General features: G+C 47.4%; 1 protein-coding gene across 1 annotated transcript in view; it reads right to left on the reverse strand.

Moving 5' to 3' along the window:
- GRIK4 (glutamate ionotropic receptor kainate type subunit 4) overlaps window positions 1-24787 on the reverse strand; it is a 205154-nt gene that overhangs the window by 23566 nt on the left and 156801 nt on the right. The window contains exons 8-14 of the mRNA XM_058041136.1: window positions 21947-22108; window positions 17046-17198; window positions 16026-16130; window positions 8830-8937; window positions 6857-7064; window positions 6664-6780; window positions 6463-6581 (exon numbers count right to left, since the gene is read on the reverse strand). Of these exons, the coding sequence (XP_057897119.1) occupies window positions 6463-6581; window positions 6664-6780; window positions 6857-7064; window positions 8830-8937; window positions 16026-16130; window positions 17046-17198; window positions 21947-22108 (972 nt within the window). The remainder of the gene's footprint in view (window positions 1-6462; window positions 6582-6663; window positions 6781-6856; window positions 7065-8829; window positions 8938-16025; window positions 16131-17045; window positions 17199-21946; window positions 22109-24787) is intronic.

The raw sequence follows: 24787 nt of genomic DNA on the forward strand, positions 1-24787 counted from the left end.
GTCCGCTTCCTAAACCACCTAAAGGGTTTGCAGGTGCCACTATCCCATTTCCTAAACCACCTAAAGGGTTTGTAGGTGCCATTATCCCATTTCCTAAACCTCTCCTGTCTCCAATTAAAAGGCTTGTAGGGGCCATTGTCCCATTCCTAAACCCCTCTTCTCTACTTAAAGGGTTGTAGGTGCCATTGTCCCATTTCCCAAATCCCTCCTGTCTCTACTTAAAGGGTTGTAGGTGCCATTGCCCTCCCAGCAAAGCCCCTGCTGAAGGCACAGCTCAGTCTGACATTGAATTCTCCTCCAAGTTCTCCAAATTAAACCAAATCCCACCAGCAAAGCCACAGACTGAAGCAGAAGGTAAAAATGCCAAGGTAAAAGGGGTTCATGCCAAAGCTTGCAGGAAATTTTCATTCCTATCCAGGGGTAAATTTAAAGGTGCTGTTGAAGGAGCAGCAGCATCCCCAGGTTTGGGGTCCTGACCATTCTCTGGGGAGAAACAACACCTTGGTGTAGCTGAATCATCATCAGCAACCTGAACTGCTCTTCCCTACACAAAATCAGTGCAAATCCATCCCCTCCCTCTGCCCTCAGAGCAGAGACACAGCACAGCCTTCCCCAGCACTCAGACTCCCCTCTCTCATCTCCAGGGGCTTCTGCCATTCCGTCAGAGCTGTTTCCCTCTGCTCATTCCCTGCTCACTTTTCAGAGGGGCAGAACTTTCTGCAGCAGAGCTCCAGCTCCTCATCATTCCCCCTCTCTCTTCTCTCTGCAGGCTCAGTCATGCAAGTTAAGAGCTGATCTCTGATAGCAGCAAACTTTGATCTGGGAATGGCATGCAGAGAATTCTCTGCCTGAATTTCATCCATTTCATGCTCTCAGCTCTGCTTCCTGGCAAAACTTCTTGTGATTCACCGAGCTCGGTGGAGCTACAGAGGAGCTCTGCAAACCTGAGTTCCCTCCGGCCTCCCCAGCTGAGCACAGCAGGGGTTGGGGTTTTATGGGAAATGGATTTTGCTTTGTGCTCCTGCTCTCTGTCCAGGTCTGGGCTCTGGGAGATGTCAGGAGCCAGGACATCCCTCTGTCTGTCCTGAGCAGCCCAGACCCTGCCAGGGGGCTCAGAGACCCTGGCACAGAGCCCAAAATGCCCCTGTGGGTTTGATTATGATCCATGGAGCAAACTACCAACCTTAGATGAAGACCAGCAAGCCACAACACTTTAAATAGAATAATAGTGAAGTTATCAGGGGGTGGAAAAGTAGATTTTGGGGTTTTTGATATGGCAAGATGGAAGAACTGGGCTTGTCCAGCCTTTCTCCTTCTTCTCCTTCTTGGCCTCCATCTTCTGCTGTGATGGTGGCACTTTTGGATTGGTTTAGAGTAGAAGCTCACTGTCTAACACAGGTGATAGGTATTGGAAAGTAATTGTAAATATTTTACACGTAGTTTTTAGTATAAAGACATAACACTGCCCTGGGGCAGGCAGAGTGCCTGGACTGTCTTGCTGAGCTGACCTTGGCAGGGCAGGAGAAAATTTTTAAAGATAAGATACAATAAACAACCTTGAGACTGAGAAATTAAGAGCCCTGACTCCTCCTTCAAGTCCTGGGCTAGGAAAAGAGACTTTGGAACTTTTCTGGGGGTCACTGTGAGCAGCGAGAGATCCCGACCAGGAGAGGAAAAAACGGGAGGGAAAGGATGGATGGGGGAAAAGAGGGGCTGGTTTTCATCCTGCCAGCACACTTGCAGCTATAAATGTTGGCACGAAATAGGCTTAGAAAAGGACCCAGAGCTTTTTGGGAGTGGAGACAAAAAGCAACAGCACTTCTCTCAGCAACACACGCCCAAGCAAGGCCAGAGCCTCGCTGGGTGAGAGCAAACCCAGGTGGGCTGGCGCGCCAGACACAAGCTGCCCCAGCACCGCCCTACCTGGCATCCCCGTGGGCTCTGCCTGCAGCAGGGCTCTGCAGAGGACACCAAACACGGGGGCTGAGCCAGGCTCCTGCGGAGGAACAACAATGAAGCATCCTCCAGGAGCAAATTGCAGGGACTGCCAGTCCAGCCGCCCCCTCGCCGCGGCTCTGCCAGGGCTCAGCTCGGAGCTGGCGGGATGGACGGGCCCTGACGTCAGCCCCAGCCCCAAGAGAGCCCAGAGAAGCCTCCCACGGCATGGGACGGCAGGAAGCAGCTGGGGAAAGAGCCCAGATGAGGCCCCCACAGAGACCCCAACCCTGTGCCAGGCTGTGGGGACACTGCAGAGAGTGAGGCTCGGGGATGGGGATGTGTCAAAGCCAGGACAGCTCTGGGAGCTCAGGGCTGGTGTAGCCATGACATTTTCTGAAAAATCTTTCCTTAGGATTTTTCCTCCTGAGAAGCTGAGAAGCCTCAGGAACAAGATGTAAACAATGGTTATCTGCTGCTGTGGAATGCAACAGGTGCATCTGGGATTGTCTCATGTGGTTGTTCTAATTAATGGCCAATCACAGCCCAGCTGTCCAGACTGTCTCAGTCAGTCACAAGCCTCTGTTATCATTCCTTTTCTATTCTCAGCCAGCCTTCTGATGAAATAATTTCTTCTATTCTTTTAGTATAGTTTTAATATAATATATATAATAAAATAATAAATCAGCCTTCTCAAACATGGAGTCAACATTCTCGTCTCTTCCCTCATCCTGGGACTGAAGGGAAAGCAGTGCCTGGCCACCAGGAAGGAAAACCAGCACCCCAAAGCTTTAAGGGATTTCCCAGTTCTTGGTATGGCTGCTCCTGAGGCTGGACAAGATGGACAACTCCATGTCCCTCACTTTAAAAAGGGCTTTGATCCCCTCTGATCCTGGCCAGATTCGAGCCAGGCATGGTGGGACAAGGCTGAGGCTGTGAAAATGCATTCCTTGGCTTGTGCCAGCCAGGAATTCATTTCAGCTCGAGGATGTGCTGGGGAGGGAGAGCAGGGGAAGAGCAGACAGCACCAGGGACTCTGAGCCAGAGCTGCACTGCAGCAGCCACGAGCAGGATGTAATTCTTCCAGCCCAAATGCCCTTTAAGTCTCTGATGCCAGAGAGGAGGAGATGAGAAGATTTGCTGTTCCCCCTTGTTTGTTTGTCTGTGCCAGAGCCAGCAAGGCTGACAGGCAGAGTGGCTTTAGTGCCCTGCTCACTCAGGAATGAGCTGGGTGCTCAATCTCCCTGCCCTGCCTGCTCAGAAGGGACAAATTAGCCCAGGATTTTCTGCATTTGTGACATCTCTCACTGCAGGATGGGCTTGGGAACTCCTCATCTGGAACTAGAGTGACAGGACAAGAGGGCTTTGAACTGAAAGAGATTTTGGGAAGGAATTCTTGATGAGGGCTGGATGGAATTCCCAGAGGAGCTGAGGCTGAGACATCCCTGGGGATGTCCAAGGCTGGATAAGGCTTGGAGCAACCTGGGGTAGTAGAAGGAGTAAAGGAGGTTGAAACTAAACCACCCCATTCTGTGATTCTGAGTCCTTCCAGGTGATTTCTCCCATGCCAAACCTCCATGAGGTGATCACAAACTGTGCAGGATCCCCAAGCCATCCCTGTCCCCTCTTCCTCACCCCCCAACCTGTTTTGTGAGCTGATCACTGTCGCAGACATCTTTTATGGAAAATCCTTTCCTTAGGATTTTCCCTCCTGAGAAGCTGGAGCCTCAGGAACACAATGCAAACAATGGTTATCTGCTGCTGTGGAATGCAACAGGTGCATCTGGGATTGGTCTCATGTGGTTGTTTCTAATTAATGGCCAATCACAGTCAGCTGGGTTGGACAGAGAGCCAAGCCACAAACCTTTGTTATCATTCTTTCTTTTTCTATTCTTAGCCTGCCTTCTGATGAAATCCTTTCTTCTATTCTTTTAGTATAGTTTTAATGTACTACATATAATAAAATAATTAATCAAGCCTTCTGAAACATGGAGTCAGATCCTCGTCTCTCGCCTCATCCTCAGACCCCTGTGAACACGGTCACAGATCACAAATTGTGCAGCACTCCCAAGCCATCCCATCCCCTCTTCCTCACCTCCCAACCTGTTTTATTGACCTGCTCACAAGATTTGTACTGCTGAATTTGAGTCAACAGCAGATTCATGTTTGTCCAGCATCCTGCTCAATCATACCAGGGTGCACAATTAGCTGTGATGGAATTCCCAGGGCTTAAGAATAAATCAATAACTGGTTAATTCAGAAGCAATAAAATGAAACATTTTCCCCTCAATAGCCCAGAGTTGCTCTGAGGAGATTCCGTGCCACAGAGGGATTACAGGGGAGGCTGGATAATTCTGTGACCTTTTGGTCCTGCACATTAAGTGAGTGTGAGTCAAACCTTATTTTCTGATGGCTGATCAGGATCAAGGCGAAATTATTTTCCTACAGTGACACTGTGCTGGACACAGGCAGAGCTTTCATTTTTGGGAAGGACTGGGGACTTTTGTGAGAGGTTTGTGCCCCAGCTGATTCCCTTTGTGTCCTAAAGGGGCAGAATAAAATTAGAAATATATATATATATAAAATTAAATAGAATATAAATATATAAATATATAAATATTTATATAATATTATATATAATATATAATATATAATAATTAAATATAAAAACATATAATAAAATATAAACATATAAATATAAATATATAATTTATATAGTATATAAATCCACTGAAAGAGGAATATGTGCACCCAACACAGGATCTGCTGGATGTCATGGGACAGGGGTGAACAAGGATGAACTTCCTTGGGGACTGACTGTCAAGGATGGACAGAAGCCCCTTGGGCAGTGAAATGCCCTCAAAAACCAACATCCCAGGCAGCCCTGAATAAATTGATCAAAAACTTTCTGAAACCATCATAAGAACTCTCAGGGATATAGGGATAACAAGAGACAAAGCTGTTTCTCTTCCCCAATTTGTGATCCAGCCTCACAGGCTCTGACAGCTCTGCCCGGCAGAAGAAGTAAAAAACTTTCTTAAATAAACCCTGCTTGAGCTGCAGAAGAAACAAACGGTTTCTGTGTGAAGATAAAGCTAAAATGCTCATCACTGGAGAAAAACAACCTTCCAGAAGGTCCCATTTAATGAAGAGCCACTGACAAGGTTAGGAGGCCAAAAGTTTGCTGGCTGTTCCTTTCTTTTGAGGTCTCAGCTCCTTCCTTTTCCCCAAAGGAATGTTGCAGGAGTGTAATTGTGTGTGTACACACACACAGAGAGACACAAAAATGGATAAAAACGGTGCCAATAGCCTGGAGCATTTGCAAACAGCCTCACAGAAGCTCTTGGAGAGGAGCAGATGGAGGTGGGATCTCAGCTGGCACCGAGAGTGACTGCTCAGGGATGGGTGACCCCAGGGACAGGGGGAGCTCAGGGGAGTCTCCAGGCTGCTCAGTGCCCTGTCTGTGACCCTCACAAAACACAAAACCCCTCCCTCTTGCAGACAAAGAGCTGTCCCAGCTGACCTCAAACGCTCAGCTGAAACTCCTGAAGCCGGATGAGCATCGCCCTGCATCGTGTGGGGAAGAAGCAGGAGGTGCCAGTGGGCATTTCTAGGGATCCTGGATCCTTAAAGACCACAGAACCATGGAAAAGACCTCCAAAACCCTCAAACTTCCATCCCCAGCTTCAATCCTTCCATCCTCAACTTCAATCCCCAGCTCCCAACCAAATTCACTGTGCCCAATAAACCACAGAGTGAAGTGATGCTCATTTTCCAGGGAGGAAAGATCTGGAAAATGAGTATCACTTGGAAGAACTGGAAAATCACGGTCCAGCTGTGTCGAGGCTCTAAGTAGTCACAGGTTTTTATTATTCATACTTTGCCAGCCTTCTGATGTCTCCTTTCTCTTTCTTTTAGTATAGTTTTAGTGTAGAATTTTTAATATAATATATATCATAAAATAATAAATCAGATGGAGTTGAGATTCTCATCTCTTCCCTCATCCTGGGGACCCTCAAACACCACCACAATTATTGCTTTCATTTTTCCCTGAGGCTTCTCAGCTTCCCAGGAGAAAAATCCAGGGATGGATTCTTTTATTTTTTTTTTCTTCTGAGGCTTCTCAGCTTCCCAGGATAAAAAAAAACCAGGGATGTGGAAATCCAGGGATCTTTCTTTTCGTATAGTTTTTGTGTAGCATTTTTAATATCATATTTATCATAAAATAACAAATCAGCCTTCTGAAACATGGAGTCAAGATTCTCATCTCTTCCCTCATCCTGGTGACCCTCAAAACACCACCACAATTATCGTGTTCATTTTTCCCTGAGGCTTCTCAGCTTCCCAGGAGAAAAAACCGGATGTGGAAATCCAGGGATCCATTGTGTGAATGCCACACAAACCCTCTGCTCCAACCTTCCCAAAACGGACGAAAACCCAACCCATCCTCATCACTACAAAACACGGTGACTTTGTAGCACCAAAGGCCATCAGAGCAGAGTTTTAAAGAACAATTAATCCACTCACCCTGGCTATGAGCTCCCCAACCATCCCTGTCCAGATTCCATTGGCCTCGGGGATGCCGTAGACGCCGTTGCCCACCAGGTGGATTTTGTAGTTGAAGTGCAGGAAAAACCCAACCCATCCTCATCATAGCAAAGCACGGCAGCTTTGCAGCACCAAAGCCCATCAGAGCAGAATTTTAATGAACAATTAATCCACTCACACTGGCTATGAGCTCCCCAACCATCCCTGTCCAGGTTCCATTGGCCTTGGGGACGCCGTAGACGCCGTCGCCCACCAGGCAGATTTTGTGGTTGAAGCGCAGGAAAAACCCAACCCATCCTCATCACCACAAAACACAAAGGCTTTACAGCGTCAAAGCCCATCAGAGCAGAGTTTTAATTAACAATTAATCCACTCACCCTGGCTATGAGCTCCCCAACCATCCCCGTCCAGGTGCCGTTGGCCTCGGGGACGCCGTAGACGCCGTCGCCCACCAGGTGGATTTTGTAGTTGAAGCGCAGGATCTCGGCCAGCTCCTTCAGCATGTCCACGCAGAAACCCTCGTAGCGGTCGTTGCCTTCCAGCTCCTGGTGGTTCCACTTCAGCATTAAGTAAGGGTTTTCCTGCAGTGAAACTGGGCAGCTGTCATTCCCATCTTAGCCGAGGCGTCCCGCCAGCACCGAGCAGGGAGGGCAGAGCTCACGGGGTGGGGTTGGGAGAAACCTTAGAAAATGGCTGGTTCTAACCCCAAAGATGGAAAATGTCTAGTTCTAACCCCAAACATTAGAAAACGTCTGGTTCTAACCCCAAATATTAGAAAACATTTAGCTCTAACCCCAAATATTAGAAAATGTCTGGTTCTAACCTCAAACATTAGAAAACATCCAGTTCTAACTCCAAACTTTTAGAAAACGTTTAGTTCTAACCTCAAAGCTTAGAAAACATCCAGTTCTAACTCCAAAGCTTAGAAAATGTCTGGTTCTAACCCTAAATATTAGAAAGCATCCAGTTCTAACCCCAAACCTTAGAAAATGTTTAGTTCTAACCCCAAAGCTTAAAAAATGTCTAGTTCTAACCCCAAACCTCAGAAAACTTTTAGTTCTAACCCCAAACCTTAGAAAACATCCAGTTCTAACCCCAAACCTTAGAAAACTTTTAGTTCTAACCCCAAACCTTAGAAAACACCCAGTTCTAACCCCCAAAAGCACATCCCAGCACAATGGATCCCTCTCAAACTGGATGAGGAAAGACTGGGAGCTCATGTCTCCACACTGGTGCTCCCTGGCCCCTGCTGTGTAGAGGTGCAGATTTATCCTGGTTTAGGACACTAGGCAGAGCTGAGGGATGATGATTTTGGGGCTGTTTCCAGCTGAGAAGGGCAAGAGCAGCCCAGTGAGTCATGGCAGGACATCCAGACTTCAATCTGTCCTGGCACAGAGCCACTTCTCCAGCCTGTCCTCTTTCCAACAAACTTTGTGAGGAGACAGGCAGGAGTTTGGACGTCTTTAAAAAAGGAGCAAGAAAAATCACTGGACAGGCAGCTCCTGGAAGGGAAGGTGTTGAACATAGAGAGTGGTGCCTGTACATGCCAGGTTTTCATAAAAATTCTGCCCATCTTGGCCAATTTTTGTAATTTTTATAAAATATGGGTAATATTTTTATATTTTATGGGTAGAAGGGACCACTGTCCCTTCCAACTCACAGCTGCACACCAGACAAGATCCCCATCCTGAGCTGGGTGCAAACTGGCAGCCTGTTCCCACCCCAGCCCCCTCTGAACCCATCAAATATGAACCCTCCGAACCCAATGCCATTTCCATAGGGAGCATTGACCTGAGCTGAATTCCACAGGCAGGAATTGTGCCCCAGGCTGCAACTGGAGACTTGGAGTGTGAAATCAGCCCAGTGCAGGGCTGAGGGGCAGGGATAGGATTCAGCTGAGCCCACCCCTGAGTGTCGCAGACATCTTTTATGGAAAATCCTTTTCCTTAGGATTTTTCCTCCTGAGAAGCTGGGAGGCCTCAGGAACAAAATGCAAACAATGGTTATCTGCTGCTGTGGAATGCAACAGGTACATCTGGGATTGGTCTCATGTGGTTGTTTCTAATTAATGGCCAATCACAGTCAGCTGGCTCGGACAGAGAGTCCAAGCCAAAAACCTTTGTTATCATTTTTTCTTTTTCTATTCTTAGCCAGCCTTCTGATGAAATAATTTCTTCTATTCTTTTAGTATAGTTTTAATATAATATATATAATAAAATAATAAATCAAGCCTTCTGAAACGTGGAGTCAGATCCTCGTCTCTCCCCTCACCCTCAGACCCCTGTGGACACCACCACACCTGAGGGCTGGGCCCGTGGGGGGACTGCAGGTGCCCCCCTCCCTTACCAGGATGGTGGTGACAATCAGGGTGGTGTTGAAGAGGCTGTCGGAAATGTTGGAGGAGAAGATCCTGTTGTCCATGCTGAGCCCTTCAGAGACGTGCCAGTGGCCAATCTGCAGAGACAAACAGCACAATAAGGGGATTTATAGGGCGAGGCACTGCCCATATGGCTCTGCTGAGTGACAACAGCCCTGCAGCTGGCCTGGTTAGGGATGCTCCATTAGCTTCACAACCCCACAATGGGTCAGCAGAGAGATTAACCCTCTGTGCACACAGGGCCACCACCCTGGCCCTGTGCTGCTTTCCCTCGTGCCCTCCCTGCAGAGCTGGGAGCTGGGCAGCCTTGTGTGTTGTCCCCAGATGCCACCAAATGGGTCCATCTTAGCCAGAAACCCCCAATTTGTGAGCTTGTCCCTCCAAAGCTGGGAGCTCTCCTGGGTGGGACAAAGCCACTTTCTCAGTGGTGCTGCTCCACAACTCCTCTACCATGATTAAGCACTTCCAAATCCTTTCATTCAGGCTCATCACACCCAAATTTACCCACCCAAGCATCGGTGAGGCTGCAGCAAACCCAAATTCCCAGCGTGGATGGGATCCTTTCGCTCCGACTCCTCACACCCAAATCCTTTCATTCAGGCCCATCCTACCCAAATTTACCCACCCAAGCACTGCTGTGGCTGCAGCAAACCCAAATTCCCAGCGTGGATGGCAGAACCAGTCCCCCAGGCTCGGGAGGACATCGTGACTCAGCTGTGACACAGCTGCCTTCAGCCAGGGGAGGGGAGGAATATTCCACAAAACCTAATTTTAACTTCAAGAGCCTAATCTCCTTCCCTCAGAGCTCCGGGCAGGGACATCAGCACCTCCAGCAGCTCGTTCAGAACGTGCAAATTAAACTCCTGCTCTCTCATTGTCCTTAAAGGAGCTTCTGCTTTTCCTCATGGATACAGGGGGGGATGAGGAGGGCAGCTCCCTCTGAACCCCTGTCGCAGACATCTTTTATGGAAAATCCTTTCCTTAGGATTTTTCCTCCTGAGAAGCTGGGAGGCCTCAGGAACAAAATGTAAACAATGATTATCTGCTGCTGTGGAATGCAACAGGTGCATCTGGGATTGGTCTCATGTTGGTTGTTTCTAATTAATGGCCAATCACAGACAGCTGGTTCGGACAGAGAGCCCAAGCCACAAACCTTTGTTATCATTCTTTGCTATTCTATTCTTAGCCAGCCTTCTGATGAAATCCTTTCTTCTCTTCTTTTAGTATAGTTTTAATATAATATATATCATAAAATATTAAATCAAGCCTTACCCCAGCAATCCCTCCCTGTGCCTGAGAGCATTGTCCAAACCTTCCTGGAGCTCTGGCAGCTCTGTCTGTGACCATTCCTAGTGCAGGAACAACAGCCCCAAAGTGGGAGATTTCCCACCCATTTCCCCTGGAGCACAGCTTCCAGTGTCCTGCACAGGCTCTGAGTCCAGGCAGGATGAATCCCTGCTCAATTCCCCAGCTCTGCTCTGATTTCTGAGCAGCAGCCCCTCTGCAGCCAGCCATCCCTCACAAACATTGCCTCATCCTTCTTCCCTCCCGGATTTCTCAGCCACAGATTAGTGACAGATTAACTTTAATTTTAACAGCCCTCGCTGTTCTCCAATTTGTCCCTCCCCTGCTGGCATGTGCTGAGACTAATTGCCTCTTCTCCTGACAGAGCTGTGGCTTTGACCTTGCTTTTCAAGGCACCAAGGCCACAAATCCCCACATTTTGGGCATTTTCTCCCACTCCTGGCTGTCCCCAGCTCACCCCTGTGCCCCTCAGGGGCTCACAAAGCTCCTCCTGCTGCTGTTCCTGCAGTGCCAGAGGGTGCCAGGGCCCCTCTCGTCCCTCTCCTGCAAGATGGATGTCAAGGTGATTTTAATCATCTCTGTCTACATATAAAGAGCCTCTGGAAAATAGAAAATATATCCATCTGCTAAGTTTTTTTAGAAAACAATTCAATGCTCCACACAGACAAGGGTGAGACCATCATGTTGTTAAGGCTCTGGACAAGGACTTCAGGGGTTTTAGGACTCAGGGTTTTAAAGAAGAGGATGTGATTGGTGATTTATAAATACTGCAGGTGGAGGAGGTCTGTAGCAAAGAGGTAGAACAGCTTTTTGAAGCTGAAACGATGGCGTTGGCACAAAAATAAATACATACAAAGCAGCCAGAAATAAACAGGCTGACAGAGCAGGGGAGGGGTTCCTAATGATCACAGGAGCTGGAGGGATCCCTGTCCTAGCAGAGCAATGAGGGCAGCACACCCAGGTGTAGATCAACACCTTGGAGAGAGGGATTTTGTGAGAGGGATTAGGTGGAGAATGTCCCCTCCATGTCCTCAGGGATGTGAGAACCCCAGGGCATCACCTCTGCACCTCCCAGCACCCCAAGGAGATCCAGCCCTGCCCCAAGCACCCACAGGCACCTCGAGGCAAACACAAACTGTGAAACTCAGAGTGTGAAACAGCCCAGAAAGCCTCAGCCTGGAAGGAGCGGGGAAGTGCCACTGCTCCATCCCCACAGGCAGCCGAGTGCCCCAGTTTAGCTGCTCCAAAGGTGTTATTTGGGTTGGTGGCACAGGAAGATTTCTCATTCCTGTAGAAAATCCCCCATGGAGCATCCCTGGCTCTCTCCTTCCACCCTGTGAGCAGAGGCTTTGAGGCTCCTCGTGGTGTGAGGTGATGAAACACCTCTCAAAGCAGCGATTTTAATGAAATCTGCTTGTTTTTCTGTAGGCACAAAGCAAGACTTCTCCACGAGCTTCAGAGGTATTTACCATCCCCACTCCCAGCTTCAAATCAAGGCAGAGCCAGCCCTGAATCCAGATCTTGGAGCAGCAGACAGCACCAGGGACCTGGTTGGCTCTGATTACGAGTGATGTTCTAGAGCTTGCAGCCACCAAATCCTCCCTCAGTGTCCCCAGGAGCAGGGGGGAGTGCAACCAAGGTGCCCCAAGGAGAGGGAATCTGGGCGTGAGTGAGGAGGGGAAAAAGGGAATAAAACAAAGAAATGAAGGAATTCCCTCCGAGGACACTGCCGTGGGGTTGGATTCCTGAGGGACACTGCTGATGCCAGGCAAAAGCTCCTGCACTGAAATTAGCACTGAAAGCATCAACTATCAAACCAAAGAACCACGAGATACACACACCTTACCCCACCAGCATCCACCAGATGTCCCCTCTGGACCCCATGGTTGACACCAGGCACTGCCCAGGCAGGGCTGCAGTGGCACACACTGGGTTTGTCAGGTCCTGGGGGCAGAAACCATCCAGAACCTGTCCCTGGGGACAGAACCCATCCAGAACCTGTCCCTGGGGGCAGAAACCATCCAGAACCCATCCAGAACCTGTCCCTGGGGGCAGAAACCATCCAGAACCTGTCCCTGGGGACAGAAACCATCCAGAACCTGTCCCTGGGTGCAGAAACCATCCAGAACCTGTCCCTGGGGACAGAAATCATCCAGAGCCTGTCCCTGGGCTATCCCAGAACCTGTCCCTGGGCTGTTCCTGGGGGCAGCAGCTAAAGAGGAACCGGCCCCACCGAGGCTGATGAGCTGCTGCCAAATTAAAAAGCTTTGATGTGGCAGGGACTGAGAAGGGTCCCAGAGCTATTGGTGGGGAACTCATCTGTATCTCATCAACATCCCAATTAACAGCCCCAGCCCTTGCACTGCTCTGTCTCAGGGCACCAGCAGGGCCTGTGGTTAAATGGAGACTGAGCAGCCTCACTTAGGATGGGGTCAGGCTCTGCAGATTCCCCTTTCCCACCCCTGAATCACAGCCACTCCTCACTCCCTTCCCTCCACGAAGTTCCCAAACCTCAGCTCGTGATTTACAGCAAATCACTCTGCTGCAACTCTGCAGTGTTTTTCAGAGGGGCAAAGAAAGGGGGGGAAAAATATATATATATAAAAAATAAAAAGATGACATTTACCAAAGGCAGCCCTTGTCAGATCTATAGATCACCAGCACATTAATGAGCCTGTGCTTTATCGAGCATCCTGTGAGCAGACAGAGCAGCTCTCATATGGCTGTGGAAAAAATTCCTCTGGTTAAGCTAAATCAGGAAAAGAAGCGTTTGGTGCGTTACATAAACGAATTAAAAATTGGATGTCAAAAAGCCCTGCCTCTCCGTGCCCAAAAGCAGCAGCGAGTTGGAGAATCTAAGTGTCTCTTAATTTGCTTCCTGGCTGGATCAGCCTCAAAATTTGGTGTATTCTCCATCAAAGCTGATGAGCTGGAAGTCCCTGTGGCTTCACTGGGTGGAAGGAGAGAGAGGAGGAAAAGGAAAGAGGGAAAGGGAGGAAGAGAGGAATGGGCAGAGCTAAAATGAGCTTGGTTAAAACTAAGCAGGGAACAGAAGTGTTTCAAACAAATCAGTTAATACAACCCTGGGGAGCAAGATTGTCTCCAGGATGTGAATGCCTGTTCTTTACCCTGCTCCTTTAATTAAAATATTTCTAATGATTTATTTAGTCTTTTTCATTAAAAGAAGCCAGGCTGGCAACAAGAAAATAACCATTTATGGCACAGCAGAGCTGCCTTTGGGTTCTCTTTGCAGGAACGTGGAGGGGAGGCAGGTTGGGAGGCTCTTCACAGTTAAACACATCTCAACAAACTCCTTTAGGCTGGGAAGGACCCTGAACCCCCTCTGGGCACTGCTGTGGATCAGAAAAGCTCCCTGAGAAAGGGAGAGAAGGCAGAAAAGCTGAGTTTTATGAAAATCAGCTCTTTCCTGGTGGGTTTGTGACAGGGCAGGGTTTGCAGCCTCCCCCAAGGAGGAGGGGACCCCAGAAAATACCACAGGGGTCCAGAGGCCCTTTTTGTCCCCAGAGCAACTCCCTGAGCCCAGGACACCTCTATTCTTTAGTACATTTTAAGTTTAGCATTCTAGAATAATATAATATAATATAATATAATATAATATAATATAATATAATATAATATAATATAATATAATATAATATAATATAATATAATATAATATAATATAATATAATATAATATAATATAATATAATATATATTATTACAGGGTCTGCCCTGTCCTTCCAGCACTTTCTCCCTGTGGCTGGAAGTGCTTCATCCCTGCAGCCTGATGGGGAAATTTGGAAATCTTGATCCCAGAGCAGCTTTCCTGGCCATGTCACACACACAGAGCTCCTTTTTCACCGAGCTGTTACAACAGGTCAGCAAAGGTTTTCTCCTGTCACAGCAGGTTTGTGGGGAGGAGATGAGATTTCATTCTCAGGGCAGATCAGGCTGCAGTCACAGCTCCCCACAGAGCTCTGGGAGAAGCTCTGCTCCAAAAGGACCTGTGAGTTTGACGTGCCACACTCCAACACATCCAAACCAAAGCTGTCACAGGGAGCTTTGCAGCCTTTCCTCCCTGAATCCAGCTGAATTTGTGCTCCTGTTAATGCAGATGGGCTTGGATCTGTCACTTCTGTTCAGAGGGTGATGGCTTTGGGAGAGGATTAAAAGGGCATTGATGCTGTGAGAGATCTCTGTGGGGAAAACGCCATCGTGATCCCCCCTGCTCGCTCAGAGAAAGGCAGCATCAAAGCCAAGCTGTCACTTGACAGGTAAGAACTGGCAGGTAACATCCTTGCCAAGGCTGAAATTCACTTCTGCCAGGCCAGGAGAGGGATCCTGGTGCCAAAATGCTCTGCTGGTGAGGGTAGGGTACAATAGCTTTTGTTCTCTGCCAGCATCTAGAAGTGGCAATCTCTGAGAAAAGGGCAGCAGTGGAGCTGTCAGCAGGGAAACAAGACAGATGAAACCACTTTTTATTTCCTTTTTTTTTTTTTTTTTCCTGAATAATGTTTGGATTTACCAGCAAATTCCTTGGATTTGTGTCGTGCAATCTCATCAGTCTGATACCCTCAACTTCAGCTCAAACCAGAAAATATGGCTCGAGCAGAAAGTGTGAGATGAGGAAATACCACTCAAATTAATGATTCTAATGAAATCTGCTCGGTGTTCTGTGGGCAGAGGAAAGCTGTGAAGAACCTACAAGCACCGAGACAAAAAGTAAATGAGTCTGAGCTGAGCAAACCTATTAGAGAGGAGCCAGAAACCAGGAGTGAAATGAGCTTGAACTTCCCCTCACGGGGGAGAGATGATGGGGAGCTCCTCACATGGGTCTGCCCCATTTGCTTTCCCTCACAGAAACAGTTTGAAAATATTCACAAAAATATTCATTTTTTCCCTATTTCATAGAAAATCCTCCAATTTTCCCCCCATCCAAATAATTTTTAAGCCACAAGCTTAAGAACTAAAGGAGTGTGGGTATGAGCTTGCACCTGGCACAGACTCCCTGCCCTGAATTAACACCTGGACAGGGCAGAGATTGGCTCTGCCATCACCCCTTCCATTCCCTGATGGATCCTGAGGCACATTCCTGATAAAATCAAACACGTTGAGTTTGCCAGAGCTCAGCTGACACCCCAAGCACCCCATGGTGCAAACAAGGGGGGTCTGTCACCATCATATTTTCTGAAAAATCCCTTCACTGTGATTTCTTCTCCTGGGAAGCTGTGAAGCCTCAGAAAAAATGAAAGCAATAATTATCTCATTTGCTTCTCCTGTGTCTTGCTGCTTTGGAATGTGGTTTGGACATGAAAACAATAATTATCTCATTTGCTTCTCCTGTGTTTTGCTGCTTTGGAATGTGACTGGACATTGTTTACCAACTGTCATTATTTGATTAATTTCATGTGAATTGTTTTTTACTTAATGACCAATCACTGTCCAGCCGTGTTGGACTCTGCAGAGAGTCACAAGATTCATTATTATCTTTTTAGCCTTCTGTCTGTATCCTTTCTGTATTCTTTAGTATTGTTTTAGTATAATATAATATAGAATAATATAGCATAATATAGTATAGTATAATACAGTATAATGTAGTATAATGTAATATAATGTAATATAGTATAATGTAATATAATGTAATATAGTACAGTACAATATATAATAGATATGATACGATACGATACAATACAATACAATATAATATAATATAAACATCAGCTTTCTAAGAACGTGGAGTCAGATTCATTCCTTCCTGCCATGGGGGACCCCAGAAAATCCCACAGGGGTCCAGAGCCCCTTTTGGTCCCCCCTGAGGACACCCAGGACACCTCCCAGCCCTCCCCAGCTGCTCTCACCTGCCTGAAGCCACCCCGGGTGTGCTGCAGGATTTTCAGGGCGTAGTTGGAGCGTTGGCCTTTGCTGTTGAATTCGATGTGGCCGGTGAGACCTTCCAATTCTACCTGTCCAAGAGAGACTCAGTTACAGCGCCCAGCGAGGCTGCCCCACCCCACTGCAGGCATCTTTATAAAATCTCCTTGTCTCATTTACACCCAGACTCAGAAACCTGCTCCTGCTGCATGGTCACCTCGGCTCTGAGGAGCCACAAACTCCAACTACTTCAGAAGGCTGGGATTTCACAGTGTTCTCGTGCCAGATTTAGGCTTGTTTCATTCCAGAAATGACAATTTTGGGTTCAAAGGAGCCCAAACCCATAGGGGAACTTATATCATGCACTTGAGCTCTGAGCAATTGTACTGCATGATCTCGTATCAGCTCAAGTCAGAGCTCAAATCACTTAGAAACATTCATACTGTAAAACAAAACCAAACAATTGAATTCCAGCTTTTCTGCAGCAAAGCCTGAAAAAGGGAGAGTTTCATGTCCTTCCAAGGCCGGTCACTGTCGCGGACATCTTTTATGGAAAATCCTTTCCTTAGGATTTTTTCTCCTGAGAAGTTGAAAGGCCTCAGGAACAAAATGTAAACAATGATCATCTGCTGCTGTGGAATGCAACAGGTGCATCTGTGATTGGTCTCATGTGGTTGTTTCTAATTAATGGCCAATCAAAAGTCCAGCTGACTTGGACAGAGAGTCCGAGCAACAAGCCTTTGTTATTAATTTTTTCTTTTGCTATTCTTAGCCAGCCTTCTGATGAAATCCTTTCTTCTATTCTTTTAGTACAGTTTTAATGTAATATACATCATAAAATAATAAATCAAGCCTTCTGAAACGTGGAGTCAGATCCTCGTCTCTTCCCTCATCCTCGGACCCCTGTGAACACGGTCACAGGTGACAACCCAAACGCTCAGATTTCACTTTCCAGCGCCTCCAAAGAGCCCTGTGGCAGCCCGGAGCAGCCCTCAGCCCCCTCTCACCATTCTCAGGTAGTTCATGAGGCTGGTGCCGTGCTGCCAGATCTGCGCAGAGCCGCAGGACAGGGGCTTGACGCCGATCTCCTGGCTGCGGTTCAGCTCCTGCACCGCCGTCACCACCGCGTACACGGCGTCGAACAGCAGCGCCGAGGACAGCTGTGGGGGAAAAACCAGGAAAAATCAGATTGGAGCACAAAAATCCCCCATCCTGCTGCTCCTTGGCCGTCACCACCGCCGAGGACAGCTGCAGGTGAAACACAGGGAAAAATCATATTTGAGCACAAAAATCCCCCATCCTGCTGCTCCTTGGCCGTCACCACCGCGTACACAGCGTCGAACAGCAGTGCTGAGGACAGCTGCGGGGGAAAAACCAGGAAAAATCACATTGGAGCACAAAAATCCCCCATCGTGCTGCTCCTCGGAGCTGGAGAGTGTTCTGTGCACAGCCTGGGGTTGTCACTCTGGTTCTATTAAGTTTTTCCAAGCCTTCTGTTGTTTAAATTCTTGTAACGAACTTTCTCGCGCACGTTATGTAAATAACTCACTGTAAATAACATATCTTTTATGTAACAACTTTTGTGAATATATATATATCATATATTTATTATATCTTTTTGTAATAACTTTATGTAAATTACTTATATTGTTTATGGAGGGAGGAGAAATTTGATGGACTGTTGGTTTGTCCAGTGTCATTGCAGAGGTGGCACTGTCACCCTCCAGTCCACTGTCACTTTTGGAAAGTCTATAAATGTTGGAGTCAGAAATTAAAAATTCTCTTTTTACCTTGAGAGAGCTGTGTGTCCATGTAGTGCTATTTTTGTACTATATTATCGTACTATAAATTAGTGTGTTTATTTATTTTTTTGTGCTTTTTGTCCCCTGAAAACACTTCCAAGCTTTTGAAGTTGAAGGTTTTGTTATGCTCTGATCTTTAAATAAGCAATCACTGGGTGAGGGAATTAATATAGTGTGTTTATTTATTTATTTCATGTCCTATAGTGACTTGGGGTCACCTGGGGTGCCCTTTGTGTGGGTTCATTTCATCCATCACTGTCATCTCTCTATCTCTGCTTGTCCTTGTTGCTTCCAAGCCCTTCCTGTCTTAGTTTCTACAGCTTTCCTTTCCGAATCAAGGGAGGTTTCTTAGTGTTTTGGTGGCTCTGATCAGTCTGCTGGCCAGAGGGAATGCTCCTGAGAGAGCAGGAATTTCCAGGGGGAATTGCTCCTGAGAGAAGCAGGAATTGTCATGGGGAATTTCTCCTGAGATCTGATGGCTGCTCCCACAGAAGGGAACTCAACTGTGCTTCTTTAGCCATCATGGGCAGCCTTCTCTGACCACTTCTATGACAGGCAGACCCACGAGAAATTGCTAGACCTGCTTGTCCAGCAGCCAAATCCTGCCTTTCAGACCCCACACAGATCATGCATCCCTCTCCACAACCTGGAGCAGCACTGCTGAGAGCATGTCCAGAGTGCCAGAGCCCATCCCCTCTCCTGCTCACCTTGGCTTTGGCTGCTTTGTCCGGGTTTCTTTGCCCACCAACCTCACAACCCCCATTTCCCACTCATGCACAGCAGTTTCCATGGCTTTGGGCTCATTAACAATCAGCTATTTTCCTCCCTCGTGCTCACTGTTGCGGCTGAGATTTCACTTTTAATTACTGTCACCTCCTGACTGCTGGAATTAAGCCGTTGCAGCTCATTACTATCAAGGCTGCATTTTCCCCATGGATGCTTCCAAGAGCATCCTCTTCCCATCCCAGCTCCTGGCACAGGGCTCAGTCTCCAGCCTGGCTGTGACTTCCAGCCCTGCATCCTCTGCTCCTCCCAGGGCCTGACCAGGTTTATTCACTGCTGCAGGGTCAATCTCACCCAGTTCAGTGATCCCAACAATCCTTGGCCTTCCACTCTGTTGCTAATTTTGATTTAACCCTGCTTGGTCTTGCTTAGACCTCACTGATCACACTGGTGTGGGGTTAGACACCTAAAAAGCAGCACAAAACCCTCAAAACCTACAAAAATTAAAAGGCAGGATTCCATCAAAACCCCAAACACCAGCTCTGACAACACCAGTGAACTTTCACTCCTCCAACTTGCTGAGGCTGACCCAAACGTTCCCCTCCTGGAAAACCTTTTCCAGAGGTTCTTAAAGAAGCTGATAAATTCTTCTCTCCTTCTTTTATGCCTTTAATACAAATTCTTTTCCTAACTAAGCTTCTCCAGCCTGCCCTGTCCTCGGCCCCTGCTCCGTGAAGCTCTTTCCATGCACTTCATTTTAATTATGAATTTAATCCTGTTCAGGTTGCAGGATCTCACACCCAATTTGCAATTCCTCTCCTGAATCAGGAACCATATTAACATCAGCTGGACAAATGAAACTGTTATGAGACCAAACACACCCTCACAACCCCAAAATTTCCCCCATTTCCTACCAAATCTGAATACTGGCCCAGCATTTTTAATTTCCTCCTGCTGGGTTTCCATTTCCATTTTCCCTGAGCAGTTAATCCCTTATTAGATGGTGAGAAACAGACTTGCAGATCTCAGTGAAGCATTTGACATTATTGATTGGAATGTTTTACTTCTGAATTCTGGAGAATTCATCAGGATTTCTGCCATCACCCTTGATGATTTCAAGCAATTTAAGTACTGGGGAGGGTGTGGAGAGACACAGGATCGTGTTCTTGTGGCATGGAATAGGAATCCCTTCCCTGGACCCTGATTTTGCACAGAAAAGAGGTAAACCACTAAATTTTGAGGTCATAACCTTCAGCACAGGAGTGAAAAGAGATTTTTGGAGTGTCCTGCAGGCAGATCCAGCCAGAGGGATCTGTCCCTGCCCTCCTGTGCATTGCTCAACTTTCCCCAAAAGAACCTCTCACTGCTTTTATATTCTCATTTTAAACCACAGCTTTGTCCCTGTGTCACAAAAAGCCAATTTTCCTGCTAACAAATTGATTCTCTCCCTTGCCTGCACTCTGATTTGTGCAGAGCCCGGTTGGTTTAGTGATCTTCTGCAAAATCAGATGTCCATGGAAAATCCATGGGGCTTGGGGGGACTTCCCTCCATCCCCAAATTCCTGACAATTCTTGCCACTGAAACATGAACAGGTTTGAGTTTTGCCATGTGGGGTTTTTCCTTCCCTCCCTAAAACATTATCAGCTGTATCTTTGCCCCCAAACCCAACACGGGGAATTAAAACCCATTAAAACCCTGTGAAAATAGACTTTGCAATCTGGATTTTATTCAATGACATAAACACTTAATTACAAACATCTGTTTTAGCCTAAATTCTAATTACCAAATCTAGCCATCTGTAATTTGAATGATTTTCTCTGATTTCTTTTCTTTGCAATGTGATTAATGAGGATGCCATCGGAGCAGGCAGCTCCCTCCTCCTTTGTCAGATGCTTCCTCAGCTCCAGCAAGAACGCCCTGGGATTTCTGCAGCTCACAGGAAACCTCCCTCCTGTCACTTCCAGCTGTTGGGACTCCTTTTCTCTCTTTAGGATGAGTTATCCCACAAAATAACTCCTTCCCAGGGCTGCAAACAGAGATGCTCCCTGCCAGATTTCCAACAGCAGAGGCGGGAAGGTCCTGGATTCACCTCACAGACAAAACAAACCCTGCTTGGGAATATTTCACCTCTGCTTTGCAACTTCCCTACCCTCAAATCCTTTCCCCATCTTGAAGAACTCCAGTCCCTCCAGGCATCCTCCCACCTGCAGGTTTTGCTGGATGCTCAATACAACCTGGGGTAAGAACCTAAAATGAGAATTTTCATTTCCCCGTCGCACCTGCTGCTGGTTCCTGCTGCCTCCTGTTTGCACTGGGAGGAGGGAATTTGTTTTTAATGCCTCTCCACAGCCCCTGCAATCCAAAAAAGGAATTTTCCTGCTGGAAATCCCATGAAGACTGAGCAGGGTGAGCTGATTGCAGCTGCCTCTGGGTGGGAGGGAGAGCAGGATGGTCCTTGAGCACAGGAGCTCAAGCCAAGCCAAAGGATGTGGACACAAAGGGCAAAAATCTCCTTATTTTGCCTCTTAGGGCTCCCTTTGTGCTGACAATAAGGAGGTTTTCAGCAGCTCAGCTCGTCAAGGGGCTCTGAGTTCATTAAAATCCATGCAAAGGGTTCAGTTGATGATATTTTCCTCTCTCTCTCTCTCCTCTCACAGCTGCAGCTGCGATGTGGCAAATCTGCTTTGCAAACTCTCCCAGTGGTGGAGAATCCCTGGGGAATGATTCCAGGGCTGATGTGCACCCTCCTCAGGGAGCTGCTGGAGCCCAGAGCACAGCTCAGCCCCTCCTGGGCCATCTGCAGCCACTGTCCCCACCCTGCACGAGCCACTTTCCTGGAATTTAAACACTCAGGGATAAACTCCACCAGGGAAAAACCAAATCAGAGCTACGTCACCCCCTGCACCCACAGAGAAACGCAATCCAAATCAAAATTAGGCTGGAATTCAAAGCTGGGCTCCCAGTCCAGCACACAGCTCTGCACCCCAAGGTTATTTGGGCAGCTCTGACTATCAGGGTCACTTTGCTGTTTTCCACATCCTCTGCAAATCACAGATTGACAGCTCAACTCCTCTCCTACCTACTTAATAAAAATGTTCTGCTCCGGCTCTTCCTTCCCATTCCTGGGCCAGCACCTCCTCATAAAATCTAATCCGAGGTACAACAGCAGCCTGGGGATATCCCTGAGCTCTTTAGCACAAGATTAAATAGGATTAAATAATTAAATTATTTAATAATTCAAACTACTTTTAAAAAAATTATTTGAGACCAGAGTTTCTACCCCTGAGTGGCTCAGGACCATCCTGAAGCTCTTCCCACGAGGTTTTTCCACGGTACCATCAGAATCCCCACGTTCTGAGGGATGGAAATGGATTTTACTTACTGCAGGCCCAGTGAAAGGAGCGTGGTCACAATTCTCCTGCCAGGACTGGTTGAGGCTCTGCACAAACTCTTGGAAGAAGGCGTGGGACTGGTTGAAAATGGAGAAGCCCAGGATGTTGACTCTGTCGTCCAGCAGGGTGTCCAGGCGCTGGAGGGAAAACTCCTACAGAACAGAAAATGGGGTTAGAGGGGAAAACAGGCACTGAAACTTCAAACTTCAAATCCACTCAGTGTCCTTGAAAGGAACGGGAGCTGTGAGATCCCAGATATGAAACCCATGCAGATGTTGGAAGGGAAAGCCTGGGTTTTAACAAGGATTTAATTCAGGTTACCACTCACCTCAGGCTTTTAATGATAATAAAATCCTTAATAAAATTTCCTTGTCTCATTTACACCCAAACAGACTCAGAAAGCTGCTCCTGCTGCATGGTCACCTCGGCTCTGAGGAGCCACAAAGTCCAATTATTTCAAAAGGCTGGGATTTCAGAGTGTTCTCTTGCCAGATTTAGGCTTGTTTCATTCCAGAAATGACAATTTTGGGTTCAAAGGAGCCCAAACCCATAGGGGAACTTTTAATGAAGATATCACCCAAGTCCAGTGCTTTATTGGCCAAATTCCACTTAAAAAAACCCCCAAAACCCTTCAAAGAGGGCATCACTCACCTGCTGAGTGAAGCTATCACCACATCCAATTTGGTGACACCAAGTTTCAACTGGTAAATTAAATCAGTTCTTTCCCACAAGAGGAGGAACCAAATTCTGCCTAACCCTAAAAACCCCCAGCCCTGCACTGCTCCTTTCTGCTGCCAGGTCCCAAGGAGGAGATGCCACCCTAATGCCCTAGGAAGGGTTGGAGGGTGCCTTGACTCTGAGTTTTGGAGTTGGGAGCCTCCTCTTGCATTTCTGCAAGTGCTAAGAAGTGTAAAAACAACTACATAAAAAAAAATTAGTATAAATTTTTATAACTACATTTAAAAGTTACATTAAAATATAAAAAATATATTAAAAAATACATTTAACTAAATTAAAAAAAATTAGAGTGGAGGGCTTGGTTTTGCTCCCCACATCCACAGAAGCAGCTACTCAACAAAGCCTGGGGAAAAGCCCAGCCCTCCTTGTCCTATTAGCAGGGAATAATGGCACTTCCCTCACTAATTTCTCTTCTGCTAATTGCTGGAGTGAGAAGGTGGGAGCGACACTTGCAGCAGCTGCTGGATGCCCATCACGGATCCAGCTGTCCCTGGGCTCCCTGAGGGATGAAATTCCAGCAAGTTGAGCCACTTTTTATCTTTGCTGGGCACGCAGGAGCAATTCCTGTAAATCTCCCAAACGTGGGACTTACAAACTGCTCCAGCCCAGCCAAGTCCCACGGGAATGCCACCAAAGGCAGGATGGAGCACGTTTTGGACACGTCGGTGTTGGGTAATGTGAAATTGCCTGTGAACTATTGATTCGTTTGAATGATATTCTCGCCCTGCCTTGCTGACAGGTGATCCATTCACGCAGGGCATGCTGTCAGCCCCAGCGAGCAGGGCAGATGGCTGATGGATCCTAAACCCTGTAAAAATCCTTTGTAAAATCCTCTCTCCCCACAGCCAGAGCCTCCAGGCAAATTGTGCAGGGCACCAGGCAAACAGCTGCCCCACTGCCCTCTTGGCTTGGGGATACCCAGGAGGAAAATGGGATGTTTTGTCACAAAATCCGAGGTTTCATCTCGTGCCAGGGCAGCGGAAATGAGCGTGTTTTGTTTAATTATTTATTGTGCCTTTTGTCCCCCCTGGGAACGCTTCCAAGCTTTTGGAGCTGAAGGTTTTGTTATGCTCTGATCTTTAAATAAGCAATTCATGGGCGAGGGAATGGTCTCAGTTCATGTGGGGAAACTGAGGCAGGGCTGAGAGGTCACAGAATCACACAGAAATTCAAGGCTGGAAGAGACCTATAAGATCATCAAGTCCAGCCCATGTTCTAACTATTCAGCTAGATCATGGCAGCAAGTGCCACATCCAGTCTTTTTTTGAACTCTTCGAGGGATGATGACTCCACCACCTCACTGGGTAGATGATTCCAGTATCTGACCACTCTTTCTGTAAAATACTTCCTTCTTAATTCTAATTTGCATCTCCCTTGGCGCAGCTTGAGACTGTGTCATCTTGTTCTATCTGTTGTCGCCTGGAGAAAAAGACCAACCCCCAACTCACCACAGCCACCCTTCAGGAAGTTGAAGAGAGTGATGAGGTCGCCCCTGAGTCTCCTTTTCTCCATCCAACCCTCTCCAAATCCATCTTTTTCCAGCTGTAGAAAACCCCATTTCTGTGGCTGTCACATCCACAGAGCATCACCTCTGTGACACACAGGGGTGGCACGGCCTGGACCCTGCTCCCTGTCCCCTCCCTGTGCTCCAGCTCCCATTTTTGGCCATTAAATTCCTTTCCAGCAGAGGAGCAGGCAGCAAACGAGCCGTGAGCTGCCTATGCAATGAGATGGAGATAAACCACCCGAGGGGGACACACTTCATTTGCAGTGGGATAAGAGAGATTTGGTAAGGTCAGGCTTTGCTGCAGAGGGCAGAGGGGTGAGAGCATCCCCACACTCCCAGAGCTGCCAGCTCAGCTTCTGACCCTATTTGTCGAGGGTTTTTTTTTATTTTTTTTCTCCTTTTTACACTCATTCACCGTGCTTGACATTTCCAAACCCACGTTTTGCAAACAAAACCTGGTTTGCTATTCCAGACCTGCGCCTCTCAGCTGATTTCCCACCCGTCCTGCCTTCCTCCCATGCTGCAAGAGGCAAACACAGGCAGGAGAAAGGGTGGGAAACCCCTGATCTCAGGGGGATTTTCAGGT

The sequence above is a fragment of the Melospiza georgiana genome, chromosome 27, assembly GCF_028018845.1.
Source record: "Melospiza georgiana isolate bMelGeo1 chromosome 27, bMelGeo1.pri, whole genome shotgun sequence".
NCBI classification, from domain to species: domain Eukaryota; kingdom Metazoa; phylum Chordata; class Aves; order Passeriformes; family Passerellidae; genus Melospiza; species Melospiza georgiana.